Source organism: Ailuropoda melanoleuca, chromosome 7, assembly GCF_002007445.2.
Source record: "Ailuropoda melanoleuca isolate Jingjing chromosome 7, ASM200744v2, whole genome shotgun sequence".
NCBI lineage: Eukaryota > Metazoa > Chordata > Mammalia > Carnivora > Ursidae > Ailuropoda > Ailuropoda melanoleuca.
Window position 1 is genome coordinate 67,154,147 of NC_048224.1, and position 26,520 is coordinate 67,180,666.

The 26,520-nt window shown below is 36.8% G+C and overlaps 1 protein-coding gene across 1 annotated transcript in view; it reads right to left on the reverse strand.

Annotated features, from left to right (window-relative positions):
• The window catches only part of LOC105239758 (phospholipid-transporting ATPase IB-like), a 195,528-nt gene that overhangs the window by 116,246 nt on the left and 52,762 nt on the right, over positions 1-26,520 (reverse strand). Inside the window, 10 exon segments of the mRNA XM_034663776.1 lie at positions 892-941; positions 2,119-2,201; positions 2,762-2,867; positions 3,868-3,982; positions 5,043-5,131; positions 11,217-11,294; positions 12,401-12,528; positions 19,442-19,607; positions 22,951-23,062; positions 23,926-24,053. Coding sequence (XP_034519667.1) covers positions 892-941; positions 2,119-2,201; positions 2,762-2,867; positions 3,868-3,982; positions 5,043-5,131; positions 11,217-11,294; positions 12,401-12,528; positions 19,442-19,607; positions 22,951-23,062; positions 23,926-24,053 — 1,055 coding nt within the window.

Below are 26,520 nucleotides of genomic sequence, written 5' to 3' on the forward strand. Positions count from 1 at the left end.
GAGGGGAAAGCTATAATGAACATTAAGATACATATTCTTATAAAAAAAAGAAGTTTTTAGAAAAAGCTTTCCCCGAGAAAGGAGAAGTTGACAATAACTTTACTGAGGATCAAAGCTTTTTTTAAAAAAAGATGTCATTGGCCAACAAGGCTTTAAAAAAATATAATTTAAAAAATCATCTGGCTTTGAAAAGAACGAATTTTTCGTTTTCTAAATTTTCTAATTTTCTAGCATTTCCTTTTCTAATTTTTCAGATTCTACATAAGAAGCTCTCCGATGGTTTAAGGGATGAGACTTTGTGAGTCTTCAAAACAGGGCAATGAAAATAAAACCATCACCAATATCCTTACACTAGACTTTGGGGATCAGGCCACAGCAGCTGGACCAGGAGGCCCTTTGAAGTCTACAGGGACAGAAGGATTTGGATGCACATTGTTTCCTTTGCGGGGAAAAAAGGAATTACTTCATTTTCTCTTTTTAAAGAAATAGTTTTGGGTTTATTTGGAAAAATAATGTCCAATATTCATCCATTCATCAAATATTTATTAGCACTTACCGGATACCAGATTCCACGGAGTGACTCCTGCCCTCCTGGAACTGAGAGTCAAGTTGGCAACACAGTCAGTAAGTAGTAACCCAGATGTAAACCTCAAGTCTGACTCTGACAAGTGTTAGGAAGGAGAGGTGTGGGAGACCTTCTCAGCTACAAAAATGGATTTGGCCTAATGATGCTGAAAGAAGTGAACACCAGGCTCAGATTAAAGAGTGGATGGAAGCTAACTAGAATTTTGTGATTCTACATTAAAGTTTTGATTTGCATTACCAAATCTCAACTGAAGAGTCACAGAAGGAGCCCTGGGAGATACATGAACAGAATGAAAAGTATCTTACCTAGAAAACTCCAGGATATTAAGAATTTCAAACGTTAAGTTTTCTCCCATCTATAGGAAGATAAAACAACATCTTCTTACCCGAGGAAAAAAAAAGTACTCATCCTGTAAAATAGCTCACTCTTCCAATCAGAAACAAGTTTTACCTACCCTACAACTACACATCTTTTTTAAAATAGAAATTTCCTTGCAAACCTGATGAAATGATGGCGCCCTCTTCTGGCAAGAACATTGTTTGCAAACTGGGGACTATTGGCAAAAGTACTTCTCATAGTGCAGATTTAAGACGAAAACAATCTCTTTTCAATGTAAAATCAGCACTAAAAGAAACATTTCATAAATACCCCCATGTTGCAAAGTTATGTGGAGTAAGCAAGACAACAGAGAGAAATGGGAAAACAAATGTCTTTTCATAAAAACGCACAGATCAGACAAAACCTTTAATCCTTAGATAATTTGAAGAGGTCAACATGGAAAGAAATGACATACTATAAAATTCTATGTCAATAAAACCTGCATTCTTTCCTAAATTTTTCAAGTTGCAGCCTCTTGACTTCCTATAGCCATGATCAATTCACTAATAAGGCAATGTAGAATTTCTAATAATTTGAGAGTTGTCCATGTGGCATGTACTACAGATATAAAGATGAACCAATCAGTCCATTCTGCTAAGGACTGAATGTCTAGTAGACATCCCTAGCCACCGCATTATTACTAGAAAAAAAATCTTCACCTTGCTTCAATTATTCCCCCATAATATCAAAGGCTTGTGGTAAGTGGCCATCAAGACAAAACAAGAAAAATATATACATAATATATATTACATATAATGTTGATTTGTATCAACATAACAAGAGAACTTACCAAAAAATAGTTTGAAAATTTTTAATTTTTCATAGAAAATAGTACATTTCTTGAAGATCTGATGCTCCCAACATTTTTAAATGGCTCACTTTTACTGAGCGCACTCTCTGCTCCAAGCACTAATTCCAATACCTTTGCATATATTAACTCATTTAATCCTCACAAAAACCCTATGACGTGCATGATAAGAAGACCAGGGCCAACACTGAAGTTAAGGAACATGCCTGAGAACAACGGCTGGGAAGGTGTGGGTCCGGGGGGACCCCAAGCACTGTGATTCCAGAGTGCCTCTGTTCAACTACTCAACTTGTGTCTCTCTGGAAGGGCGTGTAAACCGTGAGAAAGTACGTAAGATGCTACTCACGGCTTTTACAGTGACAGTGGTTGGCGTTCTTGTAGTAAAAACAAAGCCAAGCTTCTTCACTCCTTTCACTAAAGCTGCTTCATCTGTCAATAAAAAGTCTGTATTAATGGAGGTTGTGCAAATATATTAATACCGAATTTAATTTAAAACAGATTTCCATTCTCCAGCACTAAAATACCATGATTTCTTTTTTAAACTTGGCTTTTTGGGATCCAAATGCACTTATTTAGGTACCAGAAGGCATTTGTAGAAGAGGAAATTTGGTTAAATAGGCCTCTTTCAACGGGGCTAGGATATATTTCTTTCTTAGTGCTCATTACGGTTTTGTTCTACAAGCCATTAATAGAACCTCCACAACATGTTGCAATGCCTCCACCTGACTCCTGCCTTGTTCCTAGTTATAAGTATATGTTCCATTGACTCCAGCTCAGAGAGCCCTCCCCACCAGTCTCCTTATGGCAGTCTTTGGGGGCGAAGGGAGCCAGAGCCCCAGAGTTGCAGAGCCGCTCACACCTGCACAGTACCATGAATACCTGTGACCTGTGAGAACTCCGGGGAAGGAGCAATCCAGGGGTCCATGGCAGCAGCACCTCTCCTCAGGGCTTATCACCTACCAGGCGTTCTAGGAGCCCACAGCACCTACCTGGGGAGGAAGCTTGGTAGATTATATTTGTTCCATCTCTCTCGGGAACAACAGTGTGGCACACACATAATACGGTAAGAAATTCCTTTATATAATTTTTCGTGGGCTATAAAAAAGGCACAGAGCTAGTGAGTCTCTTCCAACGCCAGGTTCATAAGAGTCATATATAGTCTGCAATTTGTATCAACTGTGGTTTCACCTCAAGTACACAGAGAGTCAGGCACTGACTAAAAACCATATCGTGCACTCAAAATGTCTTTGTAGAGTGAGCACAAAGGCAGAGACAGTGTGGGCATGGGGAGACTTCAGGGAAGAAGATGACTCTGCTCTCTTGGAACATCTATTATCACTGGGGCTTTCTCAAAGCTGGAGGAAACAAATAGGGACTGTCACAGTGAAAAGAGGGGCCTATTTTAGGGAGGTGATGGGGGGGGATACATCGAGGAGATAATATTTAAATTAAGACCCAAATGGAAAAGTTAGTTAGCTGTGTTCATTGACGTGACTGTGGTACATACAGGCAAAGGGAATAGCACCCCCAAAGGCCCCGAGTCAGGTGAGAGATGCATAGGTTTGTGAACTTCAAGACAAGTGTAACTCCAGCATCTTGAGCAAGGGGAACAAGGACACAGAATGCGGTTGGAGAGAAAGTCACAGTAATGAATTAGGATTTTATCTTAAGGGAGGGCAGTTCTCTGAAGGTTTTTAAGTAAAAGAAGGGCATGTACAGCTTCATGTTTTAAAAGATCACTTTTATTTTTGAGAAGATCAAGATTTCAAATCAAGTAGACCAGTATCTTAAAACTGGTAAGTGAAGTTATTGGTAACATGCAATAGAACCAAATAGCTTAGAAGCGTTTAGAGATTTTCTTACATAGATTGCTACACAGTAAAATGTTCTTTTTTAATATTTGGATTCATTCACACTAACAAGTTTAGCACACCCCTCCTAATATCAGTATGAAATCCACTGTTTACTAACATCAAAAGAAAATTCAAGACTGTTTCCTGGATCAGAAAATTATACCTTTTAATAAACCATACATACGTTTTAAAGTCATGTAACATTACCCCTGTTGGACTTTGCATGAAAATAGCAGACTTACGTGGCCATTTTTAAAGTTCTGCAATAATTCGGGGTCATTAAATTCGCAGCACTCTGAGATGACAGAGGGTGACAGACTGAGGAAGAATGGAGAAGATTCACTGTCACCAAAATTCCTGATGGTGCCAGTTCAACAATCAAATGGACCTCAAGTGAACACACAGCCCCTTGCTCTGTTTTCAGTAAGTTACACCATAAAGTCTGCAGAGCTACCTCTGACCCTTGAACAGCGTGAGTATCAGCTGTGCGGATCCATTTACACACAGATTTTTCTTGTACAGTAAATGCATTTTGTCTTCCTTGTAATTTTCTTAATACCATTTTCTTTTCTCCAGCTTTATTGTCAGAGCACAGTATATAACACATATACAAGATATGTGTTAATGAACTGTTTATATTATTGGTAAGGCTTCTGGTCCAACAGTAGTAGGCTCTTAGTAGTTAATTGGGGAGTTAAAAGCTACACGTGGATTTTCAGCCGTGTGGGGAGGTTGGCATCCCTAGCCGCTGTGTTGTTCAAGGGTAAACTGTATAGTAAATATTTAAAGCTCTGTCAGATTATAATCCTCTCAGGCCTCAAGTTGCAAAATGGCATTAGAAAATGCCAAAATTTGTGTTGAATCCCATATAGTTATACAGAATTTAAGACAGAGTAACAGTAAAAAGCAACAAATCAAAGCCTGGATTCTGGGTTCTTTGACTATCACATGAGAAAGATCTATCCAGGGGAGATTTCTGGGAACTGCCTTTGGAGGTCTGGACAAGGGACAGCTATGTTGTCATATATCAGGACTCCAGTACTGATAAAAAGTCCATTGTGGGGGTAAAGGAACATGGGCAAAGTAGAAAAGAATGTTGTTTAGTTACCTTAATTTTTCTATATCAATATCACTTCTGTCTGACTGATTTCTGAGGGATAATGAGGGAGGAAATATAATGGTTTTAAGACTATAAATAGAAAATGCTTTAGCAATTCTAAACACATAAAAAAGCAGATATAGACCATATTTTTTTAACAACTGCAAATTTCCATTTAAGTCACATTAAGTTTTAATTTCATTCAGATATAGCTATGTTATTAGAAATTCATATACGTTTTGAAGTAAATAAAGGCTAATTAATTTGTTAAGATGAAAACAAGAATTTTCAACAGAGTATGGCAACAAGAACACTTACCCATAAAGTATACCTGCAATGGTACACTTCTTAAATGTCATAATATTGCAAGTGAGGGTTCCTGTTTTATCAGAAAATAAGTATTTTACCTAAATAAAAAAACAAACATGATAAACAACATAAATATAAATTATATTTAGAGGGCAAAGACAAAATCAAGTTCTTTCTCTTCAAATCCTCAAAATCTTTGAAATTTTAGGAAACAAGAAGTTCAGCTTATAAGAACTCTACCTTTAATATTTATACTTCTTTCAGAGGTTCTCTTTTCTTTGTTTTACACTGCAGGTAAAATTCTATGTTAATACACAAAGTAAATGTCAAGCCATCAAACCTAAGAAAATCAGAAGTCCAAGTTCATTTTTTTTGCCACATCTCATCAAAAGTCTCTAGAAAACATTAAGTAGATATATAGATAGATATACACACACACTTCAAAACCAAAGACACCACAAGAAAAAAAATTACAGGCCAATATCCCTGATGAACACAGATGCAAAAATCTCAACAAAATATTAGTAAATCGAATTCAACAGTACATTGAAAGGATCACACAACATAATCAAGTGGAATTTACCACATTAACAAAATAAAGGATAAAAACCATATAACCATCTCAATAGAGGCAGAAAAAGCATTTCACAAAATTCAAAATCCATTTGTGATAAAAACTCTCAATGAAGTGGGGTTAAAGGAAACAAACCTCAACATAATAAAGGCCAATATGACAAGCCTGCAGCTAACACCAATGATCAATGGTGAAAGGCTGAAAGCTTTTCCTCTAAGATCAGAAACAAGAAAGGGTACCTGCTCTCACCACTTTATTCAACATAGCATTGGAAATCCTGGCCAGAACAATTAGGCAAGAAAAATAAAAGGCATCCAAATTAAAAAGGAAAAAGTAAAACTGTCACTATTTGCAGATGACATTTTACACTAGAAAACCCTAAAGGCTGCACCAAAAGCCTGGTAGAATTAATGGATTCCATAAAGTTGCAGGATATAAAGTCAACATACAGAGATCTATTGCATTTTTTTTATTTTATTTTTTTATTTTTGAATTTTTTAAATATAGACTATGTTTAAGAGCAGTTTTAAGTTCACAGCAAAATTGAATGGAAAGTATAGAGTTTTCATGTATCTTCTGCTCCAACACATGCATAGCCTCCCCCACTATCGACATCCTGCCCCAGAGTGGTACATCTGTTACAGTCAATAAACCTACACTGCCTTATCATTATTGCTAAAGTCCATAGTTTACATTATGGTTCACTCTTTTTTTAATTTTTTTCAAATTTTTATTTAAATTCTAGTTAACAAAATGTATAATATTGCATCTCTAAACATTAATAATGAACTACCAGAAAAATCAATTTCATTTACAATTGCATCAAAAAGAATAAAATACCTAGGAATAAATTTAATTGAGAAAGGGAAAGACCTATGTACTGATGAAAGAAAGTGAAAAAGACACAAGTAAATCGAAAGATATTCCACATTCATGCATTGGAGGAATTAACATTATTAAAATGTCCATATTACCCAAAGCAAACTACCGATTCAATGTAACCCCTATCAAGATTCCAATGGCATTTTTCACAGATTTAGAACAAACAATCCTAAAATGTGTATGTAACCATAAAAGACCCCATATAACCAAGGCAATCTTGAGAAAGAGCAAAGCTGGAAGCATCATGCTTCCTGATTTCAAACTACATTACCAAGCTATAACAGTCCAAATGTATGGTTTTGGCATAAGAACACACACAAAGATCAATGGAACAGAATAGAGAGCTCAGAAATAACCAATGCACCTATGGTCAATTAATTTCCAACAAAGGAGCCAAAAATATACATTGGGGAAAGGACAGTCTCTTCAAAAAAATGGTGTTCAATAAATAAATGACAGTCTCTTCAATAAACTGGACAACCACATGCAAAAAAAATGAAACTGGACCACTTTCTTACACCATATACAAAATTAACTAAAAATTGACTAAAGACTTGAATAGAAGAACCTGAAACCATAAAGCTGCTAGAAGAAAACATAGGTAGTAAGATCTTTGACATGAATCTTGGTGAGGATTTTTTGGATTGAAAACTAAGACAACAAAAGCAAAAATAAACAAGTGGAACTACATCAAATTAAAAAGCTTCTGCAAAGCAAAGCAAACCACCAACAAAATAAAAAGGTAACACGATGAATGGGAGAAAATATTTGCAAGTCATATATTTGGTGAGGGGGGTTAATATCCAAGATATATAAAGAATTCATACAATGCAACAGCAAAATACCAATCCAATTTAAAAAATGAGAGGATCTCAATAGACATTTTTCCAAAGAAGACATACAAATGGCCACCAGACACATGAAAAGATGCTCAACATCACTAATCATCAGGGAAATGCAAATCAGAACCATAATAAGATATCACTTTCACATCTGTTAGAATGGTGATTACCAAAAGACAAAAAAATAACAAGCATTGGAGAGGATGTGGAGAAAAGGGAACCCTTGGAGCACTGTTGGTGGGAATGTAAATTGAGGCAACCACTATGGAAAATAGCATGGAAGCTCCTCAAAAAAATTAAAAATAGAACTACCAGCAAATCCACTTCTGGGTATTTCTCTTAAGAAAATGAAAAAAACTACTTTGAAAAAATATAAGCACCCCATGTTCATAGCAGCTTTATCCACAGTAGCCAAGGTGAAACAACCTAAGTGTCTGTTGATGGATGAATGGATAAAGAAAATGTGGTGTATATATAATATAATGATACATAATTATGCGCACATGCACCTGCACACACACACACACACACACACACACACACACACAAAATTCGGCCATAAGAAAGAAAGAAATCTTGCCATTTGTAAAACATGAAAAGACTTCGAGGGCATTATGCTATTTGAAATAAGTCAGACAAAGAAAGACAAATACACATGATCTCACTTACATGTGTGATCTGAAAAAGAAAAATAAACTCATAGCTATAGAGAACAAATTGGTGGTTCCTAGGGGCAGGGAGTGCTGGGTGAACAAATTGGGTGAAGGGGGTCGAAAGGTACAAACTTCCAGTTATAAATAAATCCTGAGGATATAATGTTTAGAATGGTGATTATAGTTAATAATACTATATTGCATGTTCAAAAAAAATACTAAATTGCAAATTCAAAAGTTCTCATCACCAGAACTCTGTAACTACATATGGTGACAGATGTTAACTAGATGTATCATTTTGCAATGTTTACAAATATCAAACCATTATGTTGTACACCTGAAACTAATATAATCATATATGTCAATTACTCAATAAAAAAGGGAAAGAGGCAGTATTAGAGCGTTTTTTATTATTGTGGTAAAATGTACTTAGATAAAATTTACCATTTTAACCATTTTTAAGTGTTATTGAGCACATTCACATAATTGTGCAACCATCACCACCATCCATCTCCAGAACTTTTTTATCATCTCAAACTGAAACCTCCTACCAACTCAACAATACGGTAGCTCCCCATTCTCTCCTCTCCCACAGCCCCAGGTAACCACTACGCTGCTTTCTGTCTCAATGAGTCTGACTATTCCAGGTACCTCATATAAGTGGAATCATATACTATTTGTCCTTTTGTGTCTGGCATGTTTCATTTAGTGCGAGATCCAAGGTCCATCCATGTTGTAGTATGTTTCTGAATTTCAATCATTTTCAGGGCTGAATAATATTCCATTGTATGTATATACCGTCTCGTTTAGCCATTTCTCTATTAATGGACATTCAGTTGTTTCCATTTGGCTATTGTGAATAATGCTGCTACATTGTACATTGTATATTTGTGTACAATACCTGGTTGAGTCCCTACTTCCAGTTCTTTCATGAAAATATCCAGAAGTTGAATTGCTGGAACATATGATAATCTTCGGTTTAATTTTTTGACATTTCACCATACTGTTTTCCACAGTGGCTGCATCATTTTACATTTTTGCCAGCAGTGCACAGGACCCTCTCCATGTCCTCGTACCCGTTGTCTGTTGTTCTAATTGTTTTGTAGTAGCCATCCCAGTGGGCGTGAAGTGGTGTCTCAGTGTGGTTTTAATTTGCATTTCCCTAAAGATTAGTAACATTGACCACCTTTTCATGTGCTTCTTGTTCATTTATATATATTCTTTGGAGAAATGCCTATTAAAATCCCTTGGCAATTCTTAAATTAGATTTTTGTGGTTTTGCTGTTGAGTTGTAGTTTTTTAATATATTCTGAATATTAAACCCTTTATTGTCTTCTGTTTTCAATTTCATTGATTTCTGCCCTTATCTTTATGTATTACCTACATAAACAATATAATTAATTTTTAAAGCTTGAGTTCCACAGCCAGTTTTATTGTATTTAATTACTACCCTAAACAGCCTAGAGTCAACTGACTAGGCAAAGTGAATAAAGTGATCTTTTCCCAACTGTCAACAGAAAACATATGTTTAGAGGATTAGCAAGTAATCAGATTTTCATGAGCAGAAAAGTTGCTAGAACGCTGATGATTCCACCTTCCTTCGTCTTTGGTTGTCCAAGGTAAAAAGGCTGTTCATGTTCTCAGATCAGGCATTTCCAGGCACCAGAAACCTTCTAAAATAAATATTTACTGTGAAACTCACTATTCAATGATACTATAAATGTGACCCTAAATCAGAAAGCATATATGCAAATTCCTGGGTATAATTAAATTCCTAGCATTAATTAAATCCCTTTTTCTTCATACTAGGTACTGTGCTGAGTATATCACAAATACATTATCTTATTCAGTCCTCCTAACGACTTTCTGAAGTAGATGCTATATGGTCACGTCTGATTTACAGATGAGGAGTCAAGGCCAGCAGGTTGCCTAAGAAGCTCATAGTGATGTTGCTTGTAAATGGGTAAAATCAGGGTTCACTTCCAGGAAAATTAACCCCAAAATTCTGCTTTTACCATAATTTACATATTGCCTCCAATGAATTGAAAGATGGGAAATTAATCTCCTCCAGTCCTGTCCATGTTGCTGCAAATGTTGTGTAAGGAGATTATGCTGAGTGAAATAAGTCAAGCAGAGAAAGACAATTATCATATGGTTTCACTCATTTATGGAACATAAGAAATAGGAAAATAGGTAAGAGAAGGAAGGGAAGAATGAAGGGGGGGCAAACAGAAGAGGGAATGAACCATGAGAGACTGTGGACTCTGGGAAACAAACTGAGGGCTTCAGAGGGGAGGGGGGTGGGGGATTGGGATAGGCCGGTGATAGGTATTAAGGAGGGCACATATTACGTGGTGCACTGGGTGTTATATGCAAATAATGAATCATGGAACATTGCATCAAAAACTGGGGATGTACTGTATGGTCACTAACATAATACAATAAAAAAAATTATTTAAAAAAAAGAAACCAAAAACAAAAAAACTGGGGATGTACTGTATGGTAACTAATATAACAAAATAAAAATTATTAAAAAAAAAGAAAAAGAAAGATGGGAAATTATAATCTTGTAAAATCATTTTAAGAACAAAAAGAAATTAAGAAAAAAAATAACAAACAGAAGTCTTCCTCCTGTCAGGTATCACACAACTGCGGAGTTAGTTGGGTTTTTCCAGCTGTACTGGGGTATAACTGACAAATAACTGTGGGAGTTTTAAAAAAACAATCTATACTTGTAATGGTGCTGCTGCCATTTAGAAGGGAACCAATTGTCTGTTGGTAACCGGGCATCATTTCTGCCCCTTTCTAGTGTGTTGTAGGGACTAAAGGCCTGAGGGTACATGGGTTAGGCAGGTGTGAAATTTTGCAGCAGGCTCCAGATGCTTTCCTATGTCTCATCTGGCTTAGGGAAACAGGAGCATGGCCACCAGTGGCAGGTCCCCAAGCTCCTGGGACTCCCTGAAAGCTGACAACTTGAGAGCTAACTGAAGCTTTTCCTCCAGCTCTTCTACTGTTTCATAAGCACATTAATAACCTGTATTAGGTCCATTCTACTTGCAACCCATGATGGATTATCAATATTTTTAACAAATCATACTTTGAAGCTCCATATAGGTTATCATATTAACTACAGTCTATGGCTTAATTCAGCACTTCAATTTAGATACGCTCTCCCTAGATTCACCTTCTTCAAAGTTCCTGTCGCATACCCAGTCTCTGAAGGGGCCCTCACCTGCCCAAGCTCTTCATTAAGATTGGATGTTCTGGCCATGGCATAGACATTATTTCCTTTATAATGCATATCTTCATCCTGCAAGAAATGAACAAAATAGCCAAGCCACACAGTCAGAATTAGGCTCAAAATTTCTTCAGGTTGACTGTACCGCCACCGGTCTTCTGACATGAGAAAGAATTCAAAATGGCAAGTCTAGAATACTTAGAGAGTCTTGGGTGCTAGTTTCTCGCATACATTGGCAGAGCCGATACAAGAGAGGCAATGCTGCGTAGAAACAAATGTCAGTGTATCGCTGGTTTGGTACTGGAAGACTTGGCTTCCAAATCCTGGCTCTGCCTCAGACACTCTGTGGGGTCCTGGGGATGCTTCTCAGATTCTACGTCTATAATATGGGAGCCATAACACAGAGCTCACGGCACTACTGTGAAAGTTAAATGAGAATACATTGAAAAGCACTCGGTCTTATTTTGTGCTTGTTAAAAATAACAGTACCCCTCAAGTGATAGTAATTATTTGACACGGAGATCATTTTTGTGAGACATCTAACAAAAATTTTATTTCCAGGAAAAACCTTTTAAAATAGAACTGCAAATTGCACACATACATTCAGATTGGAAAATTCATTCAGTCACATGTTATTAAGTCTTAACCTAAGTGAATGCATGGTTTTCCCCTAAGAAGTCTTTTCCTTAATTTGAAGTGATTCTGGAATAGCTGTTTCTGTCACTCTTGCCAAGATACATAAATCTATTGTAAGTCTACTGGACTCTCCTCCTCTGGAGTATCTTAAATTTTAATGGGTTATCTCTTTACAGTTGCTAATAAGACACTGGCTCTTAAATCTTTCCTTTCGGTTAGAATAAAGATATAAAACAATGGTGTCCTCCAGAGAAGCCCAAGCACGGCTGAGTCAGGCCGACACCCATGTTTGGCTTTCCCGTCAAAAGCACAACTGACCCACATACTAACCCCATAGTAAGAACTCAGTTATGCTGATTTTCAAAACCAAAGCCACAGATCAAGACAGAACTGTTTTTTAAACTTTCTGATATATTATATGCAACTAATGAATCATCAAACTTTACATCAAAAAAAATTTTTTTAATTATATAAGGGAGGAAACTTGAAATAAAGGTTAGAAACTTAAAAAAAAAATTAAACTTTCCGATTTCAATACTCACCCAGTTTATAAACATGGCCTGAACATATTTCACAATTTCCAGAGTGACCAGCAGGCTAATGGGGATGAGATTGTGGTACAAGATGATGAACACCAGTAAGTCGAACCCGAAGCTGAGGGAGCTGTCATCTGTGGAAGAAGATCAGAGGGACCATGGCACAGCTTCAGGCAGTATCTTTCTTCATCTTTGTTTGCATTATTACTTTTTAAAATCATGAAAATTCTTAAAAGTACAATTAAACGGGCACATCAAAATGGCTTTTAAAGGATCAGTGTAGCGCCAGCCATGTAACAGCGTGGATGGCAAGTATTAGGGTACAAGATCTAGCAAGAGGTAGACCCCACCCTTAGGGAGCTGTGGATGCAGCTTGAGAAAGTCAAATGAGTCAGGAATCAGGGCTTGATGAATTCGTGATAGCCCTGAACACCTGGACAGCAGCAGCAGCAGCACGAAGTGCAGGGCCCAGAAGGAGGGTGCAGCAAAGTTTTGAAGAAGGGATTTTTTTTTTAAGATTTTATTTATTTATTTGACAGAGAGAGAGACAGCCAGTGAGAGAGAGGGAATACAAGTGGGGGAGTGGGACAGGGAGAAGCAGGCTCATTGCAGAGGAGCCTGATGTAGGGCTCGATCCCATAACGCCGGGATCACGCCCTGAGCCGAAGGCAGACGCTTAACCACTGTGCCACCCGGGCGCCCCTGAAGAAGGGATTTTTGTTAAATGGAGAAGATGAGGGGAAGAGAAGGAGGACGGCATTTTATTTAGCTGGATCTACACGGCCTGAAGACGAAATAATGAATGATTTTTAAAACTCAGAGAAAGAAGGAAAGTGAAGCCAAAAGGAAAAGAAAAAAAAATGAATATGAAGCTTTGTAAAACCTAGTGATATATTCACTTTTAAAGAGGTAGCTACATTTGAGAGAGTAATTTTCCAATAAAAATTCAATCTAACTTCACAGAAATTTACTGAAAAATATCTAGAAGGAATTCAGGGGATATATACATACTGCTTTATACATGTCTTTCTGAAAACTTACATCTCAACCTTAAATATTAAATTTATATGTTGAGTTATAGGAAGTGGGCATAACTGAAAAGAACTAAACACAAACTGATTTGTAAAGTTTAATTAATTAAACACAAACATGTATATATAGAGACAAACTTAAATAATAATTTTAAGCTAAAATTTTATATTCATTTTTCCTTAAAAATGAGCACACTTGTAATTTAGAACAACAGTAGTTAAATCTAGATTTCTAAATTCTGTCAATTTAAAAGTCAAGTTTAATTCGCCATCATATCTATTCAAATTCTTATCACCATTGAATTTACGAACTTTCCCTTATTTGCCACGATTATACTTTTATACTTACTGTATTACTTTATGGTCATAAATCATTCTTTTAGGAATACTGGAGGCAGATATTATTATGACCATTTGATGGACAAAGAAGTGGAGGCAAGATCTTTAGCGTTTTGCTACATTTATTAATTACTGAAAATATACTTTAATTACCCAATGCCTTTTTCTTCTTTTGGACTAGAATATCCTGGATAGAGTGGTGTAGTCCAGAGCCAGTTATGGATTCTCATTACAAATAAGCCACTAAGTTCCTCTGTGTTTTTTGGTAAATATACAGACTCTGTTTCACTTTCATAAAACAAGGGGCTAGACTAGAAAAGTATACAGTTCTGCTTCTAAATATAAAATTATTTCTTTTAGCCAAAAAATTAATTACCGAGTTCTTATTGTGAAAAGGCACTGTTCTTGGAGTTAAAGATACAATAATTCCCAAAAATTCACAATCTAGTTGGGGAGGAACAAACAATAATGATAAAACATGGAAATAGAATGATATCTATTAAAGATATCATTATAGAAGCCAAGACGGCTCCTAATTAAATTAAAAGAGGGAGATAAGATACAGGAAATGCTACTGGACAAGGTAATTCCTCATCTTGGACTGATATGAGGAGTGTCAGGTCTCCAGTCCAGCAGGGACCAGAGATGCATTTGAGGCAGAAGGAAGGAGCACAAGATGAAAGGCCTAGGGATGCTGAAGCAACTGGTGGATGGAAGGATCGTGAAAGAGAACAAAAGTCAATCTTCTGTGAATAGAAACCAAGTGCTCAGGAAGAAATGGTGAGGTATCAGGTGATGGAGATAGGACCGGGTTAAAAAAGTCCTGATACATCATGCTAAAGGAGATTTATCTTGACCCTGTAGGCCAGGAGTCTACAGCCAGAGGGTAAATATTTTAGGTTTTGCAGGACATACAGTCTCTGTTTCAATTACTCAACTTTGCTATTGTAGTGCTGAAAGCAATCACAGATAATACATAAATGAATAATTATGCCTGTGCTCCGATAAAACTTTATTTATGAAAACAAGCAGTGCACCATCGGGCAGTAGTCTACCAAGCCAGTGTAAACAACAGGATACACTGAAGCAACTGTGTGTATTCATAACTATTTCTTATCTGCATCTTTCTGGAAACTGTATGAAGAATGAATTGGAGTGGAAATTGACTGAGGGCTGGGCAACCAGTTGGGAGAACTGTGGCAGTTATCCAGGGATGAAAAAGAGAGCACACACAGAGAAAATATTGAAAAGGTGGAATGAATAAGACTTGGGGACTGATTGGATGATGAAGACCATAGGGGTAGGAGTGGGGAAAAGTGGAGGTAGCCAAGAAGGAGGGGTAAGAGCTACATTTATGTTTCCAGCTTGGATGATGGTTGGATGGCAGTACCTACAACTTACATGGAGAATACTGAAAAAAAGACAATGGTTTGGGGAAAAAAAGATGAATTTAGTTTTGTATGTGTTGAGTTAAGAAGTCTACATGATACCTAGAAAGCAACGTCCAGGCAATAATGAGTTAATAATTCAGAGAGCTGTCTGAGCTGGAGGCAAGCAGAAGACATCAACTGTTGGATGACAGGTGAAATTATTAGAGCAAGTATGCTCCCTTAGAAGGATTTTCTTGTACAAAAGAATCCCTAAGAAGCCAGTGAAGGCCCTTCTGCAGGGGAAAAAAAAAACCATGCACACATACATATATGAATGAAATTTTCACAACATTTTCAGGATTTATGGACCCAAGTTGAGGCATTCCTGGTGAGCCTAGGATCCCAAAAAGTACGTGCATTTAAAAGGTGGATCAACATTTCTATGAATCAAATAGGGAAGAGATGGTTTAAAAAAAAATCAGAGGAGGGTGACAGAGGTCCAATTAGATCCCACTTAAAAAATGACCACTGGGTTTGGCAGTTGGGAATTGATTCCTATCCTTAAGCCACAATTCCAGTAGACTGGTTCAAGTAGATAGCAGATGGAAATGGACCCAAGAATCACAGGATGTAAGAAAATAAAACAATGAAGGTTGTCTCTTCTTTCAAGAAGTCCGATCAAGAAGGGAAGAGCAGGTCATTTGGAGGGTATGCAGAACTTGACACATTTTATTGGCAACAAAACATCAGCGACTTTTGTAAGAATTTATGTCTATTTCAAAATAAGATAATATTCATGGCCCTGGGCTAGGACAAATTAAACAAGCACATTTAAATTGAGATTACTTTTTCAAAATCATTGAAAATCTAAAAGCTTGAGATAAAAACTGGATAGGTACCATCTAGAAATCCAGATTTCATAAGAAGAATCTTTGATTTTTTTTAATCCAATCTACAAAGTCTTTATCTTAGCTTCTTTATTTTTAAGATGTTCCCAGACAGTTCCTCTCAAAGGAAGTTAGAAAAGTTTTAAATCCTCAGCTGATAGATGAGAAAAGGCAGAAAAATGTATGATGGTTAATTCTGAAAACATGGAAAGACATGAGCAACAACAACAACAACAAAAAGACTGAACTTTTAATGCCAAGGATCAATTTACCTTTAAACCTTTTATTGACCTTCTGGTCAATTTAATCACTGAATCCCCTTCAGAGCCCCTTGTCCTCATTTTCTTGGCATCATTCATTGTCCACAGAGTACTGTACTAACTCAGTGAGGTGAGTATTATCACCATTTTCAAATGACGGAGGACATACTCAGAGAAGTAAAAGGCCTTGTTCAACTTCTCCTGGTGACTTAGTGGCAGAGGCGAAAATGTGGGCCTTATCTGTCAGGCTCACAATTTCATTCCTCTGCCTTGACTGCTCCCTCTCCTTTATTGTAGAATGCCAAGATTATATGGAACTGGCAGAACAATCTTAAGAAGGAAACATTGTTTCTAAACTCATTAATCCTCAGGGTTACAGCATTATAACTCCCAAAATGGTAGCTTCTTACCACCCTCGGACGCTTACCCTTCGTCCTGAAGTACCAAATGCCTTCTCCATACCATTCATGCCAGACTATGGCTCCCACACAGCTCACCAAGGACATGGCCAGAAGCAGCCAGAACAACACCAGGATCTGCACATTGGTCACCTTTTCAACATTTGATCTCTTGAGAGGCAATTTGATAGAATTCTGCATAATAGCACACGTACACACACCAAAAAGAATGAATAACAGTCAAAGGAATTAGCATGCACGAATACTTTGATGGCAGGAAGAGGATAAAAATCCCAACAGTTGAAAAGTAGAATATGTTTTTTGCCAAATAACTACCTAGACTAAAATGTGCCATACTGTTGAATGACATGGCTTTTCCACTTCAGTCTTTGAAGCATTTTTTACTAATTCACAAAGAACATATTCACACAGACAATCTATCACCCCAGAGTTCTAGGGTTTAAAAAAAAATCAATGTGGTAAATCAGTCTAGGCGATCTTCTTTACAGGAACCCCCCCCCTTCCCCAAGAAAAAGACCTACTAGTTTGTTGGCTTTACTCTTTATAGTTACTGCATTATTTCTAGTTTGAAAACCATAGACAGATACCTTTCATCTGAGTCTGTTGGGAAAATATTCAAGATTTTTACCAGTACAATAATTGCTCTGACACTTGCATATTTTATGGAAACCAAAGCTCTGGGTTAGGGATACAGTTAGAATTTTGAATAATAATTTTCTATTGGCATTTCAGATTTACCCATAAATTTCTGATAATTGTTTGTAGAATTCTACTGAACTATTGCTAAATATATGTATATTTAACTTTTAATATAAAAATATATAATGGGCAAGCATATAGATATATACAGATATAGATAGATATAGATATTTAACTTTTCAATCACACTTTGCCAGATTAAGTTTACCATTTCTACATTTTTTTAAATGTAGAAGCATACATCCTCAAAGTCTGTAAACTATGAAAATATGAGTTAGTACTCTAAATTACTCAAGTTTTTTACAAAGCATAAGATTTTTTAAAATCCTAGGTTTAACTGCATTAAGCCTATTATTAGAGAACGTCCATGCGTGTGTGTGCACCTTAATTTANAAAAAAGACAATGGTTTGGGGAAAAAAAGATGAATTTAGTTTTGTATGTGTTGAGTTAAGAAGTCTACATGATACCTAGAAAGCAACGTCCAGGCAATAATGAGTTAATAATTCAGAGAGCTGTCTGAGCTGGAGGCAAGCAGAAGACATCAACTGTTGGATGACAGGTGAAATTATTAGAGCAAGTATGCTCCCTTAGAAGGATTTTCTTGGACAAAAGAATCCCTAAGAAGCCAGTGAAGGCCCTTCTGCAGGGGAAAAAAAAAACCATGCACACATACATATATGAATGAAATTTTCACAACATTTTCAGGATTTATGGACCCAAGTTGAGGCATTCCTGGTGAGCCTAGGATCCCAAAAAGTACGTGCATTTAAAAGGTGGATCAACATTTCTATGAATCAAATAGGGAAGAGATGGTTTAAAAAAAAATCAGAGGAGGGTGACAGAGGTCCAATTAGATCCCACTTAAAAAATGACCACTGGGTTTGGCAGTTGGGAATTGATTCCTATCCTTAAGCCACAATTCCAGTAGACTGGTTCAAGTAGATAGCAGATGGAAATGGACCCAAGAATCACAGGATGTAAGAAAATAAAACAATGAAGGTTGTCTCTTCTTTCAAGAAGTCCGATCAAGAAGGGAAGAGCAGGTCATTTGGAGGGTATGCAGAACTTGACACATTTTATTGGCAACAAAACATCAGCGACTTTTGTAAGAATTTATGTCTATTTCAAAATAAGATAATATTCATGGCCCTGGGCTAGGACAAATTAAACAAGCACATTTAAATTGAGATTACTTTTTCAAAATCATTGAAAATCTAAAAGCTTGAGATAAAAACTGGATAGGTACCATCTAGAAATCCAGATTTCATAAGAAGAATCTTTGATTTTTTTTTATCCAATCTACAAAGTCTTTATCTTAGCTTCTTTATTTTTAAGATGTTCCCAGACAGTTCCTCTCAAAGGAAGTTAGAAAAGTTTTAAATCCTCAGCTGATAGATGAGAAAAGGCAGAAAAATGTATGATGGTTAATTCTGAAAACATGGAAAGACATGAGCAACAACAACAACAAAAAGACTGAACTTTTAATGCCAAGGATCAATTTACCTTTAAACCTTTTATTGACCTTCTGGTCAATTTAATCACTGAATCCCCTTCAGAGCCCCTTGTCCTCATTTTCTTGGCATCATTCATNAAAGACTGAACTTTTAATGCCAAGGATCAATTTACCTTTAAATCTTTTACTGACCTTCTGGTCAATTTAATCACTGAATCCCCTTCAGAGCCCCTTGTCCTCATTTTCTTGGCATCATTCATTGTCCACAGAGTACTGTACTAACTCAGTGAGGTGAGTATTATCACCATTTTCAAATGACGGAGGACATACTCAGAGAAGTAAAAGGCCTTGTTCAACTTCTCCTGGTGACTTAGTGGCAGAGGCGAAAATGTGGGCCTTATCTGTCAGGCTCACAATTTCATTCCTCTGCCTTGACTGCTCCCTCTCCTTTATTGTAGAATGCCAAGATTATATGGAACTGGCAGAACAATCTTAAGAAGGAAACATTGTTTCTAAACTCATTAATCCTCAGGGTTACAGCATTATAACTCCCAAAATGGTAGCTTCTTACCACCCTCGGACGCTTACCCTTCGTCCTGAAGTACCAAATGCCTTCTCCATACCATTCATGCCAGACTATGGCTCCCACACAGCTCACCAAGGACATGGCCAGAAGCAGCCAGAACAACACCAGGATCTGCACATTGGTCACCTTTTCAACATTTGATCTCTTGAGAGGCAATTTGATAGAATTCTGCATAATAGCACACGTACACACACCAAAAAGAATGAATAACAGTCAAAGGAATTAGCATGCACGAATACTTTGATGGCAGGAAGAGGATAAAAATCCCAACAGTTGAAAAGTAGAATATGTTTTTTGCCAAATAACTACCTAGACTAAAATGTGCCATACTGTTGAATGACATGGCTTTTCCACTTCAGTCTTTGAAGCATTTTTTACTAATTCACAAAGAACATATTCACACAGACAATCTATCACCCCAGAGTTCTAGGGTTTAAAAAAAAAATCAATGTGGTAAATCAGTCTAGGCGATCTTCTTTACAGGAACCCCCCCTTCCCCAAGAAAAAGACCTACTAGTTTGTTGGCTTTACTCTTTATAGTTACTGCATTATTTCTAGTTTGAAAACCATAGACAGATACCTTTCATCTGAGTCTGTTGGGAAAATATTCAAGATTTTTACCAGTACAATAATTGCTCTGACACTTGCATATTTTATGGAAACCAAAGCTCTGGGTTAGGGATACAGTTAGAATTTTGAATAATAATTTTCTATTGGCATTTCAGATTTACCCATAAATTTCTGATAATTGTTTGTAGAATTCTACTGAACTATTGCTAAATATATGTATATTTAACTTTTAATATAAAAATATATAATGGGCAAGCATATAGATATATACAGATATAGATAGATATAGATATTTAACTTTTCAATCACACTTTGCCAGATTAAGTTTACCATTTCTACATTTTTTTAAATGTAGAAGCATACATCCTCAAAGTCTGTAAACTATGAAAATATGAGTTAGTACTCTAAATTACTCAAATTTTTTACAAAGCATAAGATTTTTTAAAATCCTAGGTTTAACTGCATTAAGCCTATTATTAGAGAACGTCCATGCATGTGTGTGCACCTTAATTTATACACACACACACACACACGTATAATATCTCCAAAGCAATCATGTCATTCCTTCTGTTTTGTTAACCTGTGTAAGCAATGTCTTCAAAGGTTATACAATATAGAACAGTTTTCAAATAAGAGTGTTGTACTTAAAATCTTTCAGTAAGGAAATATTGACATTTACTAGTTCTTTCTTTCCTAAAGTCGTGAAAAAGCCCTCTTTGAGGTTTCTGTTATTCTGAAATGACACCATCAACATGTATAATAAACTTCTGCCATGATTTATATCCACAAAATAATATCATAGAGATGCACTTTCTCATGAGTTGCAACGCTGACCAGCCACACTGCAAGGATAATGGAGTGGGCTTCTTACATGAACAGCAGACATTTAAATCTGAGATGCAGTGTTGTATTACTGGGGGACGATTAAGTAAGACAGCACAATCATTTGAAGTGTACTCCTTGAGGGTCACGCATTTTCCAACTGAATCATGGATCATGATTATGTGTGTTCTATGTTGCCCTTGGTTCCCTGTCCACATACAAACTTCTATTTGGGGATAGACTGTGTTTACATTGTTTCTTAGTCTGGGGTTCCTAGTATACAGAGTATAAGGAAATCTTACACATTAATGAGTTATTGCAGTGTACAATCCCCTGGCAGGAAGAACGGGAGGAAAAAGAAAAGTGAGACAAGAAACTGGGAAGCCAACAGAGTAAAATGTCACTGACCAGTCATAGCTTTGCAAGAAAATGTACCCAGGTCTTCAGTCGTACAGCCTCCAACTTTCCTCAGACTAGTCTGTCACCATTCCATGCCTTTTTTCTCTGCCATTTACACGAAGGTCTTACTGAGTTGTACTGCCCAAATGGCCCTTGGACACATGCCAATTCTTGGCCTAGTGCTGTCCTACCTGCCTCCCTTTCTTTTTGAGCCTCCCCAAGCCCTTGACACTTACATGCGTTCTACTTGGCCTTCAGGTCTTGCTTTCCATGCTACTTCCCCACCATAGCCTCAACATCAGGTTGGATGGAGCTCCTATGTAGATACAGAGCATCCTACACTTACCCCCCCCGCCCGAGTGACCTCTTGCTATTATGTTACTTTGACTGTCTTCCTTCACACACTGCAAGCAACTCAAGGGCAGGCCTTCTACACCCCAAGGTCTTAGCACAGTGTCTGGCATCACATATGTACTAAAGAGATATTTGTAGAAGGAATAGTCAAAGCCAAATATTGTATTTTAGCAGATGTATAATGGGTAGACTTATCGTCAAGTTACTTCTCATGAATAATAAACATGCAGAAAGTTTCTACTCCAAAACAAAGTGTCCTAAGGGATTCTTGAAAGACAGCAATTGATTTTCAGGCATACAATGTAGTGATTCAGCACTTCCATACAACACCTGGTGCTCATCGCAACAAGTGCCCTCCTTAATCCCCGTCACCTCTTCAACCCATCCTCCCACTCATCTCCCCCCCAACTGGAATTTGAATAAAAGCTTTAAAAAATATGCTGCCTTTTGTTTCAACAATTTCAATGCTAGAGATTTATCTTCTGTAGAAAAATAAGCAACTATCCATGTTCAGTGCAGCAATATTTATAATAGTTTCTCTCCTCTAGACTCTCTAATGTAACTATGTCATTTCCACATGTTAAAGATTTATTTATTTATCTATTTATTTATTTATTTATTTATTTAGAGAGCGTGCATGCGCACAAGTGGGAGGAGGGGCAGAGGGAGAGGGAGAGAAAATCTCAAGCAGACTCTGCTCTAAGCGTGGAGCCCGATGCAGGGCTCAATCCCACAGTGACCCTGAGATCTTAACCTGAGCCAAAATCACGAATCCAATGCTCAACCCTCAACTGACAGAGCCACACAGGAGCCCCGCCATATGTTAATATAGAATGTAATTTTAAGTCTTAAATTGCAATTCACCTAATAGTCTGTACAGATTGATTCTCTGCACATTTATGTGTGTGTCTGTACACATATTATTAAATATTTGTTCATTATATATAGAATTTAAAAAAAGAAAGAAAGAAAGATGATTAAAAGGAATGGTACATAAGAGTAAGAATTTACACAAAATTTATGTCATTTTGGCCAAAATAATCTTATCATAAATGGGAGCCATATAGAATAAAATGAAATATGGACCTCCCTTCAAACTTCAGGTTAGAGAGAGAGCATGAATAGGAGGAGGGGCAGAAGGAGAAGGAGAAGCAGACTCCCTGCTGATCAGGGAGCCCAGTGTGGGGCTCCATCCCAGAACTCTGGGATCATGACCTGAGCCAAAGGCAGATGATGAACCAATTGAGCCACCCAGGTGCCCCCAAAAATAAGCTTCCTAAATTCAAGAGATAAATGCTAAATCCCTCACCTTCTAAAAGAAGAAAAAATTGGAGGCAATACTATCTGTTATCACAAATTATTTTACCTGCATGAATTTCGTTTCAAATCCAGTGTAAACAACTATGCCAAGGACCCACTGAGTATTTTTAAGTTGTGTACCTCTTAGCAAGACTTGATCAGGCCCAATCGGAACAGGGCTAAAAATAAAGAACAGCATTTATAAATTAACCAAAAAGTTTTTTCTTTTCTTTTCACAATGTAAAGCAAGCCTAAGCTTTTGCCTTATATATATTTCCTTTTGTCAAGTTCAACTTTGGGGGAAAATAGCAATAAAAACAAATGTGTCTTCATAGAAAGTACCTCCTTCTAAAAGAGCATGGAAAAACCATGTTTTATCATCCATTTCTCACTAACCCAAAAGTATGTCGACTGAAATTTGAGAGAGAAAAATCTCTCTTATACCTAGGGTGACTAAAAAACTTATTGTCCAGGAAGATTAGGTGAAGAATTTAGTACTTGTGTGCCAACTTGGTAATCTGTAGAAACGATTACCTACGGTCACTCAGAGCACACAAAGCAAGCTCAGGCTGCCATATTTACTCGTCCTCCCCTCTCGCACGACCAACTCACTATAAAAAAGATGTTTCTGTAAAAGTCTTAAGTGGAAGCTAAGTACAAGGGGGGTAGAAATTAGGAAAAATCCTTCATCCTTATCAAACAGAATCCTTAGTGGCTTCTCTTCTTGAATGACTTTCAAAACCTTATTCTTCCCACTAATTTACCCCAGGGGATGTGCTAAGTGCTTGTCTGCAACGAGAACTTGCGCCTGACCTCTCTCGTCCTTCCATTTGCAGGTACACTGATTAAGAAAATGCCCTACCCGTTCCTCCTATACTTAAGAATTCCTATTTTTAACACAATATATTGATACCTCAGGTATTTCAAAATCAAGTAAAAAATGAAAAAGTATAAAGGTTTAAAATGTTATCAACCAAAAGAATAAAAACCGCCATTTTTTATGTTCCATTAAAAAAAAGTTTTCAGAAGTGAAAGATGATACCTTTCACCATTTAGATGCAAGCTTCCAGTGAAGGTACTGAAATGAAGATTAGGTCCTTCACATTCTATTTTTCCAGATAGGCTTGACAATTGTTTTTCAGTTTGCATTTCAGCTGTTGCTAACAAAGCCTGTAAAATAAAGTCAAAGTTAAAAAATATGAAAATTAAATTTTAATGGCAAAGTCCAATGTTTCTAGTAGTTAATGAAAGAAAATTATGGAAATCAGGATCTAAAAATGTACTGTACTTATCAGGTAATAACTAATGTACATCAAACTTTAACATAAACTTTGCTAAAAAAACTTTGCCATAACAGCATTTTGCAAATAATTTTAATAAAGTTGAGAGAAGTAGGAAAGTGAAGTTTTCATCATCTCTATATTTTTGGAAGTGTCGACACTATAACCAAACATCATGTCATGTTTGATACATTTACAGCTATAGCTGATAATGCTGAACTCTGGACCACACTTAGAGTCGCAAGGATCTAGATTTCGCATCTCCTGATTTGCATGCATCAGATTCACCTGGAAGTCTTGTTAAAAGACAGATTGTTGGGGCACCTGGGTGGCACAGCGGTTAGGCGTCTGCCTTCGGCTCAGGGCGTGATCCCAGCGTTGTGGGATCGAGCCCCACATCAGGCTCCTCTGCTGTGAGCCTGCTTCTTCCTCTCCCACTCCCCCTGCTTGTGTTCCCTCTCTCGCTGGCTGTCTCTATCTCTGTTGAATAAATAAATAAAATCTTTTTTTTTTTAAAAAAAAAGACAGATTGCTGAGATGCACCCCCAAGGTTTTTTTATTCAGTAGGTCTGGGGCCGGTCACTAGAATTTGCATTTCCGAAAGAATGGTGATTGTGCTGGTTCAGGAATCACACTTGGAGAAACACTGATCTAGAGAATGTCTCATTGCAATAAGATGATCTCAACCTTCCAGAGATAAGAACCGGATCATGATTAGGAGAACAAGAATCAGATGAGATGGGGTGCGTTCAGGGTGGTATGGCCACAGACAGAAGCACAAGAATCAAATTGCTATCAGTCTTTTTTTTTTATTATATTATGTTAATCACCATACAGTACATCCCCGGATTCCGATGTAAAGTTCGATGCTTCATTAGTTGCGTATAACACCCAGTGCACCATGCAATACGTGCCCTCCTTACTACCCATCACCAGTCTATCCCATTCCCCCACCCCCTCCCCCTGAAGTCTTCAGTTTGTTTCTCATAGTCCATAGTCTCTCATGTTTCATTCCCCCTTCTGATTACCCCCCTTTTCTTTATCCCTATCAGTCTTTTTAACAACAATACAAGACATAGGAAGACGGTGAATTTTTATTTTTATTTCTCTGAATAAAAGACCTTTAAATTCAGAATGTTATATCTTCCCAAATAGCAAACAAATGTGAAAGTTTAACGCAAATATTCTCAGGCATGAAAACAATGTCTTGGAAGTTTTGACACTCAGAAATGTACATTGAAACAGTCTGGGATGAACTTCTGTTAATCAAAAGATGCCTTAAAGAAAGTATAAGAGCAAGTTACCAACTGGGTAAATGTCTTCTAGACATTTATAATACATATCACTGACAAAGAATTAGTATGAAAAGTATGTAAAGAAATCCTACAAACCAATAAAAATATAAACATCCCAACAGAAAAATGAACAAACAACATGAACAAATATTTCCCAGAAAAAGAAAATATGTATTACTGGTAAGCTCAAAAACAGATGTTCAAGAGTGATATGTTAATGAATTTAAAAAGAAAAAGCATTATCAGAGTGCCTGTGTGGCTCAGTGGGTTAAGGGTCTGCCTTCCGCTCAGGTCATGACCCCAGGGTTCTGGGATCGAGCTCTGCATTGGGCTCCTTGCTTTGTGGGGAGCCTGCTTCTCCCTCTGCCTGTTTCTCCCTCTCCCTCTGCCTGATGCTCCCCCTGCTTGTGTGCTCTCTGTCAAATAAATAAATAAAATCTTTTTTAAAAATAAAAGAAAAAGAAAAAGCACAATCATATCAATAGAGGCTGAAAAAATTAGTAAAAAGCTTAACAGGCATTCTAGAAAAATAAAATTCTTAACAAAGCTTCACAAATTTGGTAAAACCAAAGCAACTATTTACACTTAACTATAAAATATTAAATCATGTCCATGTTAGTCAGGATCAAGAAGAGACTAGGTTCTATCCCTAATTTATTTGCAACTTTTCAGAAGTTTCTGGGTAATGCCATAAGACTAGGGAAAAAAGAAATTAGGTTTGATTACTGAAAAGTAAACACCAAAAATGAACCAACTTTTAAAGAAAGAATTTATTACTAAAAAATCCTATCTGCTTCACTTAAAAATCATAAAAATGTGTAAGGGAGTTTAGTAAGGTGGCTGGATTTAAGATCAATAAACAAAATAAGTATAGATGTATCATAGTTAAACATTCACTCACTAGAAGACAGCTGGCTATTGCTAATAAAGTTTCTATAAATATTTGCATAAAGGTTGTCCTGTGAACATAAGTTTTCATCTCTCTGGGATATTAACAATTACTGCATAATATAAGATTTACATGTTTAATTTTATACAAAAGCGCCAAAATTTTCCCAAGTG